This window comes from Phoenix dactylifera, chromosome 14 (assembly GCF_051530095.1).
Source record: "Phoenix dactylifera cultivar Ajwa chromosome 14, Ajwa_hap1_PhDact_Kaust_v1.1, whole genome shotgun sequence".
Classification (NCBI taxonomy): Eukaryota; Viridiplantae; Streptophyta; class Magnoliopsida; order Arecales; family Arecaceae; genus Phoenix; species Phoenix dactylifera.
Window position 1 is genome coordinate 27,785,689 of NC_143203.1, and position 20,055 is coordinate 27,805,743.

Sequence of the window (20,055 nt, forward strand, 5' to 3'; positions counted from 1 at the left end):
AGTCCTCTATGGAGATAGATAGCTTATGTAGAAATTAACGTTGTTCTTATTTTGACATATCCTTTTGAAACTGACCCCATGCATGGAACCATGACTCTGACCAAGAATGTTATTTGCTTCATGCGTTCTCCATTTTTGGCTCTTATAAATATCCAGCAAAACTTCCTAGGCCAAGTCTAAGATAAAAATTCAGTTAAGTTTCGTAGCAAGATGATAAGCATACCAAGTATGGAAGAATCAAGATTCACTGTCATGCTTGTTTTGGACGGTATAAGAGCTGTGCATTTTTGAAAAACTGCCAGGTTCTCCCTTTCGAAAATGCATAATTTTGGCTCATCTTCCTACCTACAAAGTTTGACACGGAATATAATGCTTTCTAATTTAAATGAATGATAGCTATCTGTTTCCGAGTGATGTGGCGGCTATCCAATGATGGAGAGCTCCATGCAGCGTCGGATAAGCACTGCAAAGGATCCGGAGACTTGAGCTTCACCTTTCGAAGACTTTTCTTCGAATTGACAAGTTCGACCACTTATATACCCTATCGGCTCACTTGGAAAAATCTGTCCCTGAATGTGGGGCCAACAAAAATTCAAGGTCCAGCAACTATAATATATATATATATATATATATATATATATATATATATAGGATATCAGATCCAAAAGCCAGGACCAAGGGCATGTGTTGGTTAATTTCCTTTCTTCTTTGTACCTTCGCTCGGTTCTCTACTATGAGAAATCCTAGTATTCCCACCATCCTCATCCGTCTCTCTCTCATCTTCACGCTCCTCCTTCCTTTCGCATCTCCAGCACCTAGGAGCTCACTGACAAGACGTTCTTTCCTTTCTGTGGAGGATGACTCAGACATCCTCGTCTCACAAGATAAGTCATTCGCATGCGGCTTCTACGAAGTTGGTTCGAATGCCTTCACCTTCTCGATCTGGTTCTCCAAATCAAAGCCCAAGACTGTCGTATGGACAGCGAACCGTGACAACCCTGTGAATGGCCATGGGTCGCGAGTTACAATGCGCAAGGACGGGAGCGTGGTTCTAACCGACTATGATGACACGGTCGTTTGGAGCACCAACACCGGCTCACCTCAAGCTCACACGCAGCTTCTCGATACCGGGAATTTGGTTGTGAAGGATCCAGATGGTACCGTTCTATGGCAAAGCTTTGATTATCCTACTGATACTCTTCTCCCTAACCAGGCATTAAATCAAAATTCTATGCTGGTATCTGCTGCAGCTGCCGGATCACTATCTTCAGGCCACTATAAATCTTATTTTGACAGCAATAATATTTTGATACTCATCTTTGATACGCCGGAATTTGCTAGCGTCTACTGGCCTGATCCCGCACTAGCACCGTGGGAGAATGGCAGATCAACCTACTGTCACGCCCCGAACCCGAACTTAGGCCCGGGACGCGCCAGACGCCGCACACCCGCACGGCGGACCGCACGGGCGTGCAAGGCTGAATAATCAGACACTCAAGTCACAACATCAGATCACAATATCAATACTAAAAATCTATCATTTATGATAATCAAATCAATAATTCAATTTCAAATGTCTCAAATAAAGTTGGTAACATTTATTTACAAGATCAATTACTTATGACAAAATGAATCTAAATCTATCTATGTCCAATGTCATAAGTCCTCTCCTCCCGAATCCCCCATCAATCATCTCCTGCAATTATGTCAAAAACAGGTATGAGCTACAACAGCTCAGTAGGTAACAACATGCATAAAGTCACGATAACATGTATTAAAGCATATGCAATATAACTACAGGTCATGTGCACAAATAAATATGATGATCCGCAAACCAATCCGATACTCAAGTAATATATATATATATATATACCATCTTAGTCTATCATATCACGCATAACATAATTCACATATCTACCGCATGACTACGGCCACATCACCCAGTGGCATGGTCACACCGAAGTGTCAACACTCTGCTCCAAATGGAGCCCTGCACCGCAGTGCTGCACCCCAGGGTGCCCCAATCTCTGCTCCTCAGAGCATGCTCCGCAGAGCCAAAACACCCCATAGTGCCGGAACTAGCTCCTCATACAAGTCGACAGGGCCAACGTTTCCACCCCATTGGCGGGAATCCTAGACAATAGTCACGCGGTCTCCAAAATCACATCCACAAATTTCAACAATCAAACTTAATGTAAACATAAGTTTTCAAAACCAATATATATGCATAATAGATTTTCAGATGATCGATTTACAGTCAAAAACATGCTTCTAAATGATAATACTGCCAAGAATATAAAACATATCAATATGCTGGAAATAATCACACATATGCATAGTACATGTAAATCATACTTTAAGCAAGGTTACCTACCTGGGTTCGCTTAAAAATCCCTGCCACTGATATCACGAACCCCTGATTAAAACACAAACATTAATTATTTAATTAACTAAGAAACATAATTTAAACTATTCCCAATCCCTTAAATTTCTAAGTTCATGGATCTAAGAATGGGCCCCTAAGATCAAACATAGACCCTAAAATCAGGATCCTTTAAACCCAAGTCAATTGTGGCCCAAACAGATTAGGCCCAATTGAACCAAACCGGATAACAGGTCTGGATCAGATTTCGGGCCCAACCCAAACCAGATCTGATCAAACCAGATTAGATCAAATCTTGGCGAACCAGATTATACTCACATCAGGCTAACCCAAATTTCTGACTCAGGTTCAGACCCTAACCAAAACCTATTCACTCAAACTCGGATCAAACCCTATCCACGGCATAGATGAAACCGGTTCACAGTTTGAACCCGGTCCAAGATCTGGTTCACAAATCAAGCACGGAAATCGATGCAAGGAAAAACACCCAGCCGGAAGAAGAAGAAGAAGAAGAAGAAGAAGAAGGAGAAGAGGAAGAAGAAGGAGAAGAAGAAGAAGAAAGGAAGAAGGGGGGTGGCTGGTCGGCCCTCGGCGGTCGACCGTGACCCTCGGTGGCGGCGCTCGGCCAGCCGCCGCCGGCCACTCTGCTGTCACAGGCGGCGGAAGGAGATGAAGAGAAGAAGGAGAGGAGAAGGAGAGGAAGAAAAGGAGGAAAGAGAGGGAGACCGGGGCTGGAAGCCCGGCCCCCGTTCACCCATCTCCGGCCGAACTCGTTTCGGCCGGATTGACCCCGGCCGGCCACCGTCGGCCGGCTGAATCCCACAAGGATTTCATCTCCGAAATAGGGAAATGTAAACGAAGACCTACTCCCATTCCTTTCCCCTTAAATTCATAAAAACAATAGTAAGAGGTTATCTTCCTCACCTCCGGTCGCCGACGAGTGGGTTCCCGGCGGCGATGGCGGCTCCGGCGGCGGCGGTGCTCCGGCAATCCTCTCACGAAGGGGGAAAAAGAGGGAATGAAGGGTTAGATTTTTAGAGGGATGGGAAGGGATAGAGTCCCTCTGAGGGTTTCCCAACCCTCTTTTTAACGAGAAGAGGGAGAGAGAGAATAGGGGGCGGGGCTTTCGCTGGCCGTTCGGCTGGCGTGGTCATCGTGGGGATGACCACGATGAACCCACTGAAGTCGGCAAGGAGTGCCGACTTCAGTTCGTTGGGCCCTAGGACGGGCCCAATTCGGGTCTTCACACTCTAACCAACTAAAAAGAAATTTCGTCCTCGAAATTAAAACATACCTCAATCCAAGAACAAGGCAGGAAACTTCTCTCTCATCTCCTCTTCCAGCTCCCAGGTAGCTTCTCTCTCACTGTGATTGCTCCACTGCACTTTTACATAAGGAATCGTGCGCCTCCTCAAAACTTGGTCCTTTCTATTTACCACACGTATTAAGTTCTTTTGATCTCCTTCAAAAGAATTCCAAACTCCCAACCTTGGATTAAAATGCCATAATTATATCCCAAACAAATTAATTTCTCTTGATTCTACATAGAGATCATAATTGGCTTAATAGAAATAGGAGAAATCTTTAGTATCAAATCCTCTTAATATTCTATAATCATTTTTTTTTTTCCTTTTCTTTCTCCCACATCATTCCAACAAATAAGAGATCCATGTTAAAACATTCCAAGTCTAAGACCAACCAAGGAATCATCAATCGTAAATGCTAAATTTAACATGCCCAAGATTCTCCCAAAAGTTGTCAACAATAGAAGATCCACTGGTGAAAATTACAGAGCTACCTTTAGATCATCCATAGAATCAACAACATTCTCCTGAAACTAACTCAAGTATTTCATCATAATGCCTTTTAGATCAAATATTAATGATCTTAACCAGTTTCAAAATAAGTCAAACCACCAGACTTCCGCTGCACACTCTGATTTAATTCATTTAATTCTTTAAGGCCACAAATGATTTCTGACTAAAGTATCACTTTGCATTAAGACTAAGAAACTCCAAATTTCAAATTTTCAAGTAGAACTAGAGCAAAACCTCTAGATCTTTTTGTCCTCAATTTATATAGAGTATACTTACCATAACTAACCCCCAATCCTTTAGTCAAGTTTAAGGTCACTACATGATCTCCACAACCTTCTTAGAATCCAAAAATATCTAGGTTTAATTTAAAGGGGTAATTCTTGTATTCCTTTAGCAATTTAATCAGAAAATCTACATTGATTTTCCTTCCAACAGAATTTACTTCAAATTCAATAGGTTAGATCTGTTGAGCCAATACCACTATGAGTAGAAATTAACTCTATCGATCTCCAGATCTTTCTTCACCAAGATTCTTAACATCTATCAACAATGCTATATATGATAATTCATGTAAGCATCTGCTACTACATTTGCCTTTCCAGGGTGATAGTGGATAGTCAGATCATAATCTTTTAACAACTCCAACCACCTCCTCTGTCTCATGTTCAGCTCTTTTTGAGTAAAGAGATATTTCAGGCTTTTATGATCAGTATATACCTGACATGTCTCTCCATACAAATAGTGCCTCCATAACTTCAGAGCAAATACAACTGCTGCAAGCTCGAGATCATGTGTGGGATAGTTTTCTTCATAAGGCTTGAGCTGTCTAGAGGCGTAGGCAATAACTTTTCCATTCTGCATCAGCACACAGCCCAAACCCTTCTTGGAGGCATCACTGTAAATAGTATAATCAACACCCGTGACTGGCAGAGTCAAAATAGGTGCTGACACTAGCCGGCGCTTCAATTCCTCGAAGCTCTTCTCACACTGATCCGACCACTCGAATTTCACTCCTTTGCGAGTGAGTCGAGTCAAGGGCCCAGCAATACTAGAGAAGCCTTCTACAAATCTTCTGTAATAGCCAGCTAATCCAAGGAAACTGCGGATCTCTGATACATTTGTCGGTCTGCTCCAGTCAACTACAGCTTCGATCTTCTTCGGGTCAACCATAATTCCTTCTTTAGATACCACATGTCCCAAGAACATCACCTGATCCAGCCAGAACTGACATTTCTTCAGTTTCCCATACAATTGATTCTGTCTCAAAATTTTCAAAATAATTTTCAAGTGTTGCTCATGCTCAGTATGACTCTTGGAATAGATTAAGATGTCATCAATAAACACAATTACAAATTTGTCCAAGAAAGGTTTAAATACCCTGTTCATCAGATCCATAAATGCAGCTGGAGCATTTGTCAACCCGAAAGGCATCACCAGATACTCATAATGGCCATATCTGGTGCGGAAGGCAGTCTTGGCTATATCAGACTCCTTTATCCTCAACTGATGATATCCAGATCGCAGATCAATCTTTGAAAACACCTGGGCACCCTGAAGCTGATCAAACAAGTCATCAATCCGGGGTAGGAGGTACCTGTTCTTGATAGTCACTTTGTTAATTTTCCGAAAATCAATGCATAGCCTCATACTGCCGTCCTTCTTCCTCACAAATAACACTGGTGCACCCCAAGGAGAGACACTGGGTCGAATGATACCCTAAATCTGTCACGCCCCGAACCCGGGGCCCGGGGCGCGAGCAGACGCCGCGCACCTACAGGGCGGACCCCGCAGGCACGCAAGGCAGATAAATCAGATCAACTATTAATAACTAATTAAAAATAAATTCCAGTTTTTAGATCAAATGTCCATATATACATAAGTCAAAAGAGAAAGTCTATATCCACTAGCTAACTACATCATGATCACTCCGTCCCGTAATCCCCATATTCATATATCATCACCTGCAAAAATGTAAATAGTAGGAGTGAGCTAACAGCTCAGTAGGCGACATCATGCAATAAAGTCATCATATAACATGTCATAATGCATATAAAAGCAGCTAAACACATAAATCCAAAAATCCACACAATAATCTGTAAACCCAATCCGAGACTCAAAATAACTCAACCGCATGACTACGGCCACATCACCCAGTGGCATGGTTACACCGAAGTGCCAATACAACTCTCCGAAGAGCCGCTCCACTGAGCCAACGCACCACTGTGCCGCACCCCCTGGTGCCAAACTCACGCTCCACCGAGCCGCTCCGAAGAGCAAAACGCACCCCTGTGCCGCCACTATTCTATCACCGGTGGTCGCGGTGTCGGAACTAGTTCCTCAGTACAAGTCGACAGGGCCAACGTATCATCCCATTGGCGGGGTCTAGACTATAGTCACGCGGATTTTGAAAATCAATAAATCAACTTTATATATCAAAATCATAATCATACTCCCCACAGTAAAGCGCATAACAATTTATGAAATTAAATATTTAATTTTAATTCTAACACATATTGCTAATAATAAATCAATAAATCAACATATGCAAGATACATGTTAGAATTCTACTTTAAAGCAACGGTCACCTACCTGGGTTCGCTTAAAAATTCCTGCCACAGATATCACGAACCCCTGATTAAAACATAAACATTATTTATTTAATTAACTAAGAAACATAATTTAAAAAATTTTCAAACCCTTAAACTCCTAAGTTCATAGATCCAAGAATGGGCCCCTAAGATTAAACATAGACCCTAAAATCAGAATCCTCTAAACCCAAGTCAATTGTGGCCCAAAACAGATTAGGCCCAACTGAACCAAACCAGTTTACAGGCCCAGATCAGATCTCGGGCCCAAACCAACCCAGCCCACAGATCCAATCAGGCCCAACTCAGCCCAAAAACAGTTTCCTAGCCCAACCCAAACCAGGTCTGATCAGACCATAACAAAATCCATTCATGAAATAGGTGGAACCGGTTCACAATATAACCCGGTTCAAGATCTGGTTCCCAAATAAAGCACGGATTTCAAAGCGAGGAAAAACACCCAGGCCGAATAAAAAGGAAGAAGAAGAAGAAGAAAAGAAGAAGAAGAAGAAGAAGAAGAGGGAAAGGAAGAAGGGGGGGTGGCTGGTGGCTCCGGTCGGCCCTCGGCGGCCGACCGTGGCCGACGGCGGCGGCGCGACCACGCCAGCCGAACGGCCAGCGAAAGCCCCGCCCCCTATTCTCTCTCTCCCTCTTCTCGTTAAAAAGAGGGTTGGGAAACCCTCAGAGGGACCCTATCCCTTCCCATCCCTCTAAAAATCTAACCCTTCATTCCCTCTTTTTCCCCCTTCGTGAGAGGATTGCCGGAGCACCGCCGCCGCCGGAGCCGCCATCGCCGCCGGGAACCCACTCGTCGGCGACCGGAGGTGAGGAAGATAACCTCTTACTATTGTTTTTATGAATTTAAGGGGAAAGGAATGGGAGTAGGTCTTCGTTTTCATTTCCCTATTTCGGAGATGAAATCCTTGTGGGATTCAGCCGGCCGACGGTGGCCGGCCGGGGTCAATCCGGCCGAAACGAGTTCGGCCGGAGATGGGTGAACGGGGGCCGGGCTTCCAGCCCCGGTCTCCCTCTCTTTCCTCCTTTTCTTCCTCTCCTTCTCCTCTCCTTCTTCTCTTCATCTCCTTCCGCCGCCTGTGACAGCAGAGTGGCCGGCGGCGGCTGGCCGAGCGCCGCCGCCGAGGGTCACGGTCGACCGCCGAGGGCCGACCAGCCACCCCCCTTCTTCCTTTCTTCTTCTTCTTCTCCTTCTTCTTCCTCTTCTCCTTCTTCTTCTTCTTCTTCTTCTTCTTCTTCTTCTTCTTCCGGCTGGGTGTTTTTCCTTGCATCGATTTCCGTGCTTGATTTGTGAACCAGATCTTGGACCGGGTTCAAACTGTGAACCGGTTTCATCTATGCCGTGAATAGGGTTTGATCCGAGTTTGAGTGAATAGGTTTTGGTTAGGGTCTGAACCTGAGTCAGGAATTTGGGTTAGCCTGATGTGAGTATAATCTGGTTCGCCAAGATTTGATCTAATCTGGTTTGATCAGATCTGGTTTGGGTTGGGCCCGAAATCTGATCCGGACCTGTTATCCGGTTTGGTTCAATTGGGCCTAATCTGTTTGGGCCACAATTGACTTGGGTTTAAAGGATCCTGATTTTAGGGTCTATGTTTGATCTTAGGGGCCCATTCTTAGATCCATGAACTTAGAAATTTAAGGGATTGGGAATAGTTTAAATTATGTTTCTTAGTTATATATATGCATAATAGATTTTCAGATGATCGATTTACAGTCAAAAACATGCTTCTAAATGATAATACTGCCAAGAATATAAAACATATCAATATGCTGGAAATAATCACACATATGCATAGTACATGTAAATCATACTTTAAGCAAGGTTACCTACCTGGGTTCGCTTAAAAATCCCTGCCACTGATATCACGAACCCCTGATTAAAACACAAACATTAATTATTTAATTAACTAAGAAACATAATTTAAACTATTCCCAATCCCTTAAATTTCTAAGTTCATGGATCTAAGAATGGGCCCCTAAGATCAAACATAGACCCTAAAATCAGGATCCTTTAAACCCAAGTCAATTGTGGCCCAAACAGATTAGGCCCAATTGAACCAAACCGGATAACAGGTCCGGATCAGATTTCGGGCCCAACCCAAACCAGATCTGATCAAACCAGATTAGATCAAATCTTGGCGAACCAGATTATACTCATATCAGGCTAACCCAAATTCCTGACTCAGGTTCAGATCACGATAGAAGTGAGGTGCGAAGGGAGGACATCTCGTGCCCAGGCCGCTAACTTCCTTGACGCGTGGCGTGATCCGCCAGGGAATTGCTTAGTTTTGGACCAATTATTAGGCAAACTAGGTCCACATAGACTTAGAATAAAACCATCTTAAGTGGTTTCATTAACATCATTAAGGTGATTTATTTCATTCCGAATTCATGGTGGACCTGACCCACCTAATAATTTTTCTGTAAAGTCCACATTTAGACTACGACCAACTAAGCCAATCTCCACAATGGAGAAGGGTCTTGGTGTAGGCCAGCTAGCATCAAGGGCAATATTGAATACTTGTCAAGCTAGACGCGCACCAATTTTGCCCAATAATTTTGAATTCAATGCCAGTGATAAGAATCCCCATGACTTTTAGAATGCTTCGCGAGATCAGAAGCCTCCTTGGAGTCAAGGACGCAAAGTCACTGTGCGACATAGATGGATTTATGAAGAATTGAACAAGTCCTCTTCTTTCTTAGAGAAATAAAACAATTAGTGATAGAAAATGGAGAGAATATTGGTCATCCTGACCTCAAACTATTTCGATCTCCTTGGCCTCTATGTTAACCAAGGTGAATGACCTGTATATTGGTCGATGTGTTATACTAGTCGATCTAGCCGCGGAGTAACTCCAAGGATCATTAAAGAAGTGCAGTTATGGTCTCGAAAACGGTCGATCTAGCTCAGCCATAAATACATAATCAGCACAATTAACATCGCAAATATATCACGAGGAGCTGTTACCATGCATTAAACGAATAAAGCTAGTTATTGCGATGCAATTATCGTGCCTCAACGAATAAGATAATAGATATTCACCCCATCCTATATATAGGGGTGATCGGAGGATCATCAGGTAAGCACTCTCGAGTACTCTTCTGCTCTCACTCTCTCTTTCTCCTATTGTTGCTCTAAATTTTTACTAACTTAAGCATCAGAGTGTTCCCCGTAAGAAACTTTCCGGCAAGAAAATTTTCTTGCAGGTCGTACTCGCCTTTCAAAGCGGCTACGTTGGTCCACAGCGTCCTAAAGCTACTCCTCAGCTCTTAGCTAATCCGCCTTCACCTTGGTACCAACCGACCTCCATGCAGCTCAGGCGGTGACCGACGTTAGTTCGGATTTTAACAGCAACAGCCAAGATTCTCGGTCCTCACTAAGAAAAAATCTAAGTTTATTTGGTTGGTCAGCTCATAGGCTGAAATACACTAGGCATTGTTTACACTATATATTAAGGTTTGAGGATGCAAAACGAAAGTCTACCGTTCCACTCAATACCAATTTGCTAATTCAATCAGTGATTTACTATTAGCTTCAATGAACCACGAAAGATACACACACTACATATGGCATCAAGAGAGTGGCTTATCACCTTTCATATGTTTCACATGGCGCATTTCACCAAACCGAGGAGTACAGAAATATATGAATGAAATCACTTCTTAGATTGCAATCCAAAAATTTTTTAATACTATCATACTCCGAACCCATCACATCGGTCAGCCATGCGATACGACCACATGACTTAGAGCGATGTTGTAGAGATCATGCAAGGCCAAAGATGAACAATTCCAAAATAATTCTAAAAATTTAAATCAAGAGTTAATAGCCAAATAATCTAACTAAATAAATTCACTATGATCAAATAATCAACTTTTCAATTACAAAATTTTCAAATATTTATTAGTATCAGAAAATATAAATTGACTAAGTAACTCATAATTATGATACTCAAACTCCACACCCAACCCATCCGAAACTACGCATCCTCGAACTCTAAAGTAAAAGGGAAGGGATGTGCGCTTTACAACACACTAAGAATCCCACACACAAACACCAATATAGTAAATTTAAATAAAAATTAACCATATCAAAATGCAGGAAAAATTATAAAATCCCATACCGATTATTCAACATAGCTCGAACAAATCTATATAAATATGCATTCATACATATACGTCATCAAACATATCACTCATTCTAGAAAACATGTAAGATATTATCATACAGTGGTTTCATATATTTTTAATCTTTCATTTTTATCCAGAATTCCGATCAACTATTATCTTTTTGATTTGGACTATTCATGGTTATGCTTCGGCCTGTGACTGGCAAACCATAATTCCATACTTCGACTAAAGCCATTTGCAATACTCCTCAGACTTTGTAACCCTCGGGATGGGCTTTGGACAGATACCCTGCTGGCTTAGTAGAAGGCCACTACCGCGGCGCACCTGCGCATGGACACAGTCATGGGCGCCCGCACACAGCCACAGCCATGGGCACCCACGCATGGCCAAGGCCACGGAGCGATCTGGCTCGGGCCAGATCTATTTGCAATGCTCGGGCCAGATCTGGCTCGGGCCAGATCTGGTTCGGGGTGAGCTTTGGTCGGATGCCTTGCTGGGGTAGTAGGGAAGGAATTGCCCATTGGGGTCGGACAAAAGCGCACGCGGCTGGATGGATGCGCTAAAGCTTGCGGGTTGCGCGATTGGGCAAGAGCGCGCACGGCTGGTCGGACGCACAGAAGTTTGTGAGTTGCACGCTCGGTCGTTGCCTCATTTGGTTGGCGCGCGCGGTTGGCCGGGCGCGCAAGTGCTGGTACGTAGCACGTGCAGCTGTTGCTACGTTTGGCTAGCACTCGGCTTGTCGGGCGCGCAAGAACTGGTGCGTAGCACGTGCGGTCGTTGCTACGTTTGGCTACGCGCTCGGCTGGTCGGGCGCGCAGACACTGGTGTGTAGCGCGCTCAGCCTCTGCCTTGCTCGGTTGGCGCTCGATGTACTGATGGTACGAATTCTGGCTTGCAGGCTGGTCCTACGCGTTGCTGCTGGTCCTACGCCCTTTTGGCGGCCGAAGGTTTGGTTTGCCTCTAGGCTCATTAGTTGTCTGATTTGGTCCTCGAGTGTTGCCTGAACTTTTTCTGGCTGAGTGCTATGGCTATGCGGTTTTCTGGGGTTTCCATTAGTAACCTAATTTGCTAAACCTATGAAACATTCTAGAGTAACAAGTGAGGTTTGGAAGTTAGATGCGACTTCGACCAATTTAGTGCCCTTTTACGTGGTCAACGAATATCGTTGGGTTTTAAGATTGTTTGGAAGACCCTGCACTAATAAAATCAGGATAACACGGAAGTTTTTTTTTTTCTTTAACAAGCATGGATGTTCTTTCCTCAAAAAATCTTAAATATACATGTATTGAATGGCAACCAACTAATAAGTTGCAATTGCTGTGTAGACTTCTGGTCTACATGGTTAGGCACATCATTATTTTAGACGATCTATAATTTCATTATATTGTTGCAATGATGGTGAACCCAGGGACTTTTTTCTTTTGAAAAAAAATGTGGGTGATGGCGCCATACTATGATTGATGTACTAAAGCTTAGCAGAAATAAGTACAGATGACTGTGCTATACTATGAATAGTACATTAAATAATGAATTCTACAATATGGTTTGTTTAGATGGTTGATTGAAATTTCCCTCGCTCTCTCCCTCTCTCTTTCTTTCTGCCAATATCCACCTTGGAATGAATTTCTAACTGATCACTGATATGGCGAAACCGGTTTCAGATATATGCGACCTAGTTGTCCTCCTAGTACTTGGGGATAATTTATCACACCAACTAGAGAAGCTAGTCTGTTCAATCTGGTAAACAATAAGATAATTATAATGGGCGAAAACACTTTCGGCTCTGGGAACAGAAAAACGTTAATCCAAAGCTATCATATTGGTAAATAATTAGAAGATAATTACTGCTACTAGCTTCATTTATTCCTTGTTAACTTAAAGAAAGTCTACAAACATAAATATTCAGACGACTTTATAAGTAGGAGAACAAACGCTGGATATACAAGCTCATAATTTGCCTTAGCAGCTTCCTACATGGAATGCTTTCGACTAAGACTAAGATACATTACTTGATATTATGAGCACATATTAACGGCTTCATGCCCAACTTACTAGAAAGATGCTGCATGGGAGTTTAGCTCGTCATCAGATAAAAGGAGCATTTGGACTACAGATTTCATGGATGGCCTTTTGCTTCTCTCCTCTTCGAGGCAGCAGACTGCTATCTCCACCATCATTAATGCTTGATTGCTGTTGAACTTTCCATCCAATCTGGAGTCAACAAAGTCCCCAATCCATGACTCTTGTCCACTCTTCAAGTTCTTTTTAAGCAACTCAAGTGACCTCCTCAGTACCATCTCTACCTCCTCCCCCCTACCAATTATCCAGTCTGAAACTCTAGCCCCCTTCACCAACTCTAGAAGCACTACTCCATAGCTATAGACATCAACCTTCCCGGTGATTGGAAGACTCGAAGCCCATTCTGGAGCAATGTAACCCCTCGTCCCTTGGATGCGTGATAAGTTTTCTAAGGATCCACCTCTATTTAACAGTTTGGCCAGTCCAAAGTCTGCAATCTTGGGCTCAAAATCATGACCCAACAATATATTTTCAGGCTTCACATCACAGTGGATGACCCACTCAAGGCACTCGTGATGAAGATAGGCCAGTCCTTTTGCCACCCCTACCGCAATTTTAAACCTCTCACTCCATCTCAGAAAGTTAGCTAAGCCATCACCATGAAATAAAATCTTGTCCAGCGAACCTTTCTCGACGAACTCAGAAACTAAGAGCCTGTGTGAGCGTTCTGAACAAAATCCCCACATTCTCACTAAATTCATGTGGTATATTCTCCCTATGAGGCTCAGTTCAGCGTGGAATTCCTCTTCTCCTTGGATCACATCTTCCAACTTCTTGACTGCCGCCACCCTGTCATCATCCAAGACTCCCTTGTACACGGCTCCCGAACCTCCCCTCCCGAGCTCTTCCTGGAAGTTTCGAGTAGCTATTTTCAGCTCTTTGAAAGTGAATCTTCGAAATTGAGTAGACATTGCCCTATATCCCTCCTCCATTGGGGCTGACTGCTTCTCCCTCCTGAAAATAAACCACCAACCAAATATAATAAAAAGGAGTTCTATTACAAAAAATGCCGATGCGAACCAATAGAAATAGGCCCAATTTTTTCCTCTGCTGCTCTTTCGCCTTATATCCTTGCCGATGTCCACTTCTTTGACACTGCAAACAGGCTTATGGCCTTGAAGACGAGAAGAGAGTTTTGAGGTGTTGACAGATCTCGGAAGTTTTAAGAATATGGTGCCATCGGGGCCTGGATAACTTTTTCCATTGTGGAGCTCAATTTTTGGATAACATTCTCCGGTTTCCTGATTATATCCGAAAGCTTCGCATGAGCAGTCCGTTTTGCAAATCTTCCTGCATGCCCTAATTGACAGGGAAGGAGTGAAATTGAAATCAGATCCCCAAAAATTTGTGTGGGGAAGCTCCAAAAATTCAGCCTGATGAGGTTTGTGGCAGTCGATGCTGTATTGGCGCTTGCAACCTTTGCTCCAATCGCTCGGGTCATTCACTTCAAAACCAGGAGGACAAGTACATTGGGGCGTCGGCGTGTAGACACAGATTCCATTCCTACCACACAGCGAATGTACCTGACAGACCGATGAAAGGGCAACCCCCGAAATCGACCACGTCTTGGTCGACTCGTCCCAGCTGTACAGCCTAAGATTACCATCATAATCCAGAGTCAGCCTCCTAATAATCGCTGTACCCCAGTCAGAAGCTTTGAACGCCAAGTTATCGCTCGACACGAACTGCCCCATGTCGTCAAGGACTGCCGATCTACTGCTATTGTAGGTTGATCTGCCAGTATCCCACTGTGCTAGTGCCGGATCAGGCCAGTAGACGCTAGCAAATTCCGGCGTATCATACATGAGTATCAACATATTATTGCTGTCAAAATAAGATTTATAGTGGCCTGAAGATAGTGATCCGGCAGCTGCAGCAGATACCAGCCTAGAATTTTGATTTAATGCCTGGTTGGGGAGAAGAGTATCAGTAGGATAATCAAAACTTTGCCATAGAACGGTACCATCTGGATCCTTCACAACCAAATTCCCAGTATCGAGAAGCTGCGCGTGAGCTTGAGGTGAGCCGGTGTTGGTGCTCCAAACGACCGTGTCATCATAGTCGGTTAGAACCACGCTCCCATCCTTGCGCATTGTAACTCGCGACCCATGGCCATTCACAGGGTTGTCACGGTTCGCTGTCCATACGACAGTCTCGGGCTTTGATTTGGAGAACCAGATTGAGAAGGTGAAGGCATTCGAACCAACTTCGTAGAAGCCGCATGCGAATGACTTATCTTGTGAGACGAGGATGTCTGAGTCATCCTCCACAGAAAGGAAAGAACGTCTTGTCAGAGAGCTCCTAGGTGCTGGAGATGCGGAGGGAAGGAGGAGCGTGAAGATGAGGGAGAGACGGATGAGGATGGTGGGAATACTATGATTTCTCATGGTAGAGAACCCAGCGAAGCTGCAAAGAAGAAAGGAAACAAACACATGCTCTTTGTCTTGGCTTTTGGATCTGATATCCTACATATATTATAGTTGCTGGACCTTTAATTATTGTTGGCCCCACATTCAGGGATAATTTTCCAAGTGAATTGATAGGGTATACAAGTGGTCCGACTTGTCAATTCGAAGAAAAGTCTTCTCAAGTCACCGGATACTTTCCGGTGCTTATCTTACGCGCTGGCAGGGAGCTCTCCATCATTGGTTTTTTCGAAAGATGCGCAGCGCTCGTGAGTCGCACCGTACAAAGTAAGTTTGGCTGTTAGCTTCACGGGTTGCTCATAATTTTTTTTATTAGTATAATTCTATATAAATTTAAATTATTTTTTTATTAATATAATTTTGTTAGGATAATTTTAGAAATTACATAACAATTTGTATCAATTAGTAATATTTTCTATTATTAGTATGATCCTATATCAGCCTATATTATTTTTCTTGTATAGAGTCTATACACAAGTATATATAACCCTTGAGTTGTACCGTATGTGACGGATTAGAGAAATAAAATCACTTCTCTCTCTTCTCTTTTTATTTCTCTCTTTTTTTGTAAATATTTTAACATTGTATCAGAGCCACCAATCATCTAATCTATTGCCACCATCTCTTTTTCCTTTGTTGTGGTCGTTGTTGCTATGTCTAAAAGCTTTAAAGACCCTCATTGCTAATCTATCGATCTCTGTTTCCGGATGAATCAACATCCAAAAATTCTCTATTTTTTTGCGCATCCGCGGATCCTCCGTTTCTTCGCAGATTCTTTATTTTCTAATGAATCAATATTGATCTCATTAGTAGATCTTCATATCTTCTATTCTAATATATTATTACTCGAGGATCCTTTATTTTCTATAGATCCGCAACTCCTCTCCACCGCTTTTCTCTTCAGCTCCAAATCTTTGGTCGTCTCTCCTCACTGTCGCTCGGCCCCATTCTCTATATCTCTGATTTTATTTGCTGCCTTTGGCTCCTTCACCCTCCAGTTTGAAGCCAATTACTCCTCTTCAATGGTGCCTTCGTCTACGCGAATTGTCAACCTTTGATTGCCTTCTCTCTAAGTTCTGTTCTCACTACAACTGTCATCTTCTATGTTTTTTCTCGCTACCACATATCAGACAAGTCAATCGACAGACATCTCAGTCTGTCACGTCTGCCAGACATATCAGTCTGCCATATTGGCTTCTGAGTTGTTATGTCAACTCCTAATCTGCTACATCAATTTCTGAGCTGCTATAATAGCTCGTGTTCTGCCACATTAGACTCTATGCTGCAACATTAGCTTTTGATCTACCACCATGTCAATCTCTATATCAGCTTATAGTCTATCACGTCAGCTTCTGATCAACTACTACTCCAATTCTTCATCTAGTACGTCAGTTTTTCGGTACATCTTGAGCTTGAGAGGGGATGTTAACATAATTTTAAGGATCACGCACTACAAGAATAATGGTCATTAGCGATGCATTTTTTGGCCTTTAACGATGCTTTTAAGCGTCGCTAAAAACCATCCCGACGCTTTCGTAAGCGTCGGCAAAGCGTCGCCTATGCTACAGTGGAGAAAATATTTTCCGACGCATCGAAAAGCGTCGCTAATTGATTTCTGGTCGCAATTTTAGCGACGCTTTAAAGCGTCGTTAAAATATTATTTTTTTTTAAAAAAATAATTTTTGAAATTTCTAAACCCTGTTTAAAAATACTACACATTACAGTTTTTTTAATCAAATGAAAAAAAGCCGGTCTTTCAAAGAGTACAAACTAAGCCAATCTACTGGTTCAGCGCGTAGCATCAGTGTTTCAATTGCAGTTCTATTCTGGTTAGCTAGGGAGAAACAGAAAGCAGCGAACATCCATATCCTGAGTGTCTTCATTTGTAGTAGGTTCTTGTCAGTGACTAGTAACTGATACAACAACAGAAGCAACAAATGCCTGCATTTCTCACCCTGGAACGAACCAAATACCTGAATTTATTGCTGCAGAATCTAGCAGACAGCCATGATAAAGCTTTGGAACACGATTTGTGATTCTTTCTTCTGATAATGATCTAATCAGGCTGATGATTTATGTCAATGCTCTTATAATCAGGTAATCTGATAAAGTTATTTGCAGTATTTGCAGATCTGAAAGCTTCTATATAGATGTACCTTAAAAAAAAAGCTTCTATAGAAGCAGGTTTATAAGTTTGAGCATATGACCATCAAGTTATTCATCAGCCAACTTCTTGAGATGTTGGAATTTTTATCACTATTTGGTTGAATAGTGAAAGTTCATCTTCCTTTATTCTCCTTCGTCGTAAGGAAAGTAGCCATTAGTTTCCAAGTTTCATAACGAGTAAAACGAAGTGGACATAAACCAAACCTCCAAAGAACGTGAGCTGGTTTGTTTCTGTTTAACATATATCAGAAAATCAAAGCGTCATATGGACAGCAGCCTGGGTTCCTGACACATGAAGAACTTTTAATATACCATGAGTTTAGTTTGAAGGTGGGAGCCAACAGTAATCCATTTCCCACTAAGTTTCATTTACAGATTATAGTGACAGAATGTTAAGAGGAAATTTTACCTGTCATAGAATAAAAAAAACAGTATCATCATTTACACTTGAAAAAACAAATTTTATCAGCAAAATAATTTCTTAAAGATTCAAGACAGCACAACCCTTTAGATCCAATCTACTATTTAACAGATTAAATAGTAAAGAAATCCACAAAAACATGGGAGACTGTCTTTTGATTTCAGACAGCCATCACAAAGATCATTTCAAAGATGAAAAACATCATGCACGCACGTAAGATTTGGTTTCAAGCAGTCCTAAGCCTGTCTAAAGAAATTAACTGTTCCAGAATGTTCAAAGCATAAGAAGATTAAAAAAAAAGAAAAAGGCGTACCCTCAATTTTTGTTTCTCAAATTCTGATACAATAAAGCTTGAAATATCAGAAGACACAACATAGCCAGGACCATTTGCATATGGTGGATAATCTTCTTCAGGCCATTCCTAAAAAAGGAGGCACCAAATTTCTAAACCCTGTTTACAAAATCAAAGCCACACAACTAAGCGAGATATACACAAAATCAAACATATTTATCTAAACATTCATATTGTCAAATTACATTCATACTATCAATTTACGTTTACAATGTACTTCAAAAAGCATAAAAAAATACATATAAACTCCAAAATAAATGCTTCAGGGGTCACTAGCATCACCATCTCTACGTGCAGATGAACTATCAGGAACCTGTAATAAAAAAACTAAAGCAGTTAAGAATACGAAAATTATTAAACTCTTTAAGAAAAATATGATACTTATGCAAAATGTTTAAGTAAATGTAGTAATTTACCTGAGGAGGGACAAACTGATGCAACAAAGATGTAATCTGATTAATCTGAGCCCTCAAAGATTGCATCTCTGTCTGGTGGCTCTGCTTCAACTCTTTTATCTCTGCCTTCAGATCATTAACCTCTGCAGTACTACTACTCTGTCTAACATCTTGAGTATATCTACCCACTGCAGACAACTGAGTGGGGGTAACTCCAACGCCATAATCCCTCACTCGACCATAACGCTCCGAGCCCATCAACTCGGTAAACACCTGAGCTTCGACACCTCTGGTGTTGCCAATTGAAGATGACTCTCCGATACGCTCTGAAATAAGGGATGTAGCTCTGTCCTATATCTCTCAAAAACAATCAAATTAATTTTTGAAAAATTAAAATATATAAAAGATCATTGCAGAAATTATTAATAAATACATACAACTATATCTCTCGACTCCTCTCGGACAAAGCTGCCATCTCGGTGGGTGTGAGTCATCTTATAGAACTCCACCTCACCAGGTTTCCTCCCATGGTCTTCCATCTACAACAAAAAGTATATTGGAAGAGTTTCATCTTATAGAACTATATCATGATACATGCTATATGATACAAGAGTTTCAAAAAGTTTCAAAAAAACTTACGAATTCAGCTCTGAGCCTCGCATAACTCTTCGAGCCTGAAGTGTGAGGAATTGTCTGAGATGCTCGTGCGGCTCGACCAATGTCAGAATATGTCTACCACGAAAAAATTAAACATTGTAATATATTAAATATATTGTAATTTATTTGGCATCAATATTTAAAAATGCAAGAGTAAATAATTATTTCTAATTATCTTCCAGGTAATAAAAATGCAAGTAAAAATGCTTGGGGCCATGAGTGTCAAATGAAGGAAAGAGAACAAGATTTCCAGGTCTGCATCAATATTTCTGTGTATTATGGCATGCCTTCAAGAGTACGTTAACAACATAATCATCCCATATCTCTCACTGCAAACTAAAACTATCTGAGAAAGAAGAAGCCATTATTATTAATGGAGAAAGAAACGATACCTGTGGCGAAGATAATAGGATAATGTTCTTGAAATTCTCTAATGTCTTCAAAATTCATGACATCAAATTTGGCTACAGTGATTTCAAGAGGCAAAGCAAGAAGAGAAGACCACTGTGGATATTAAACGAATAGAAGTATCTGCCACACAACAGCTGTATTTCATCTCAATATGTAATTATATCATGATCACAACCATAACCATATAAATCATAACTACAGTCAAACACAGAGA

At 41.8% G+C, this 20,055-nt stretch overlaps 2 protein-coding genes across 2 annotated transcripts; both read right to left on the bottom strand.

Annotated features, from left to right (window-relative positions):
* Nucleotides 1-12,764: 12,764 nt before the first annotated feature.
* Nucleotides 12,765-15,459, bottom strand: LOC103714600 (putative receptor protein kinase ZmPK1). The gene has a single exon (XM_008801901.5). The coding sequence runs from the start codon at nt 15,398-15,400 to the stop codon at nt 12,986-12,988; it is 2,415 nt and encodes an 804-aa protein (XP_008800123.2). The 5' UTR covers nt 15,401-15,459; the 3' UTR covers nt 12,765-12,985.
* Nucleotides 15,460-18,640: 3,181 nt separating this feature from the next.
* Nucleotides 18,641-19,538, bottom strand: LOC120112776 (uncharacterized). Its single transcript, XM_039132661.3, has 4 exons — nt 19,413-19,538; nt 19,211-19,312; nt 18,795-19,124; nt 18,641-18,691 (listed from the first exon to the last, which is right to left on the bottom strand). Exons 2-4 carry the CDS (start codon nt 19,310-19,312, stop codon nt 18,641-18,643), a joined length of 483 nt encoding a protein of 160 aa, XP_038988589.1. The 5' UTR covers nt 19,413-19,538.
* Between the last annotated feature and the right edge of the window lie 517 nt (nt 19,539-20,055).

Bases quoted from the DNA above. Each gene is read 5' to 3' on its own strand.
- LOC103714600 (XM_008801901.5), bottom strand. From the start codon at position 15,400: ATGAGAAATCATAGTATTCCCACCATCCTCATCCGTCTCTCCCTCATC.
- LOC120112776 (XM_039132661.3), bottom strand. From the start codon at position 19,312: ATGGAAGACCATGGGAGGAAACCTGGTGAGGTGGAGTTCTATAAGATG. The intron at 19,125-19,210 runs GTATGTATTTAT...TGAGAGATATAG, and splicing joins AGGAGTCGAGAGATATAGTT to GACAGAGCTACATCCCTTAT. The intron at 18,692-18,794 runs GTAAATTACTAC...TTTTTATTACAG, and splicing joins ATCAGTTTGTCCCTCCTCAG to GTTCCTGATAGTTCATCTGC.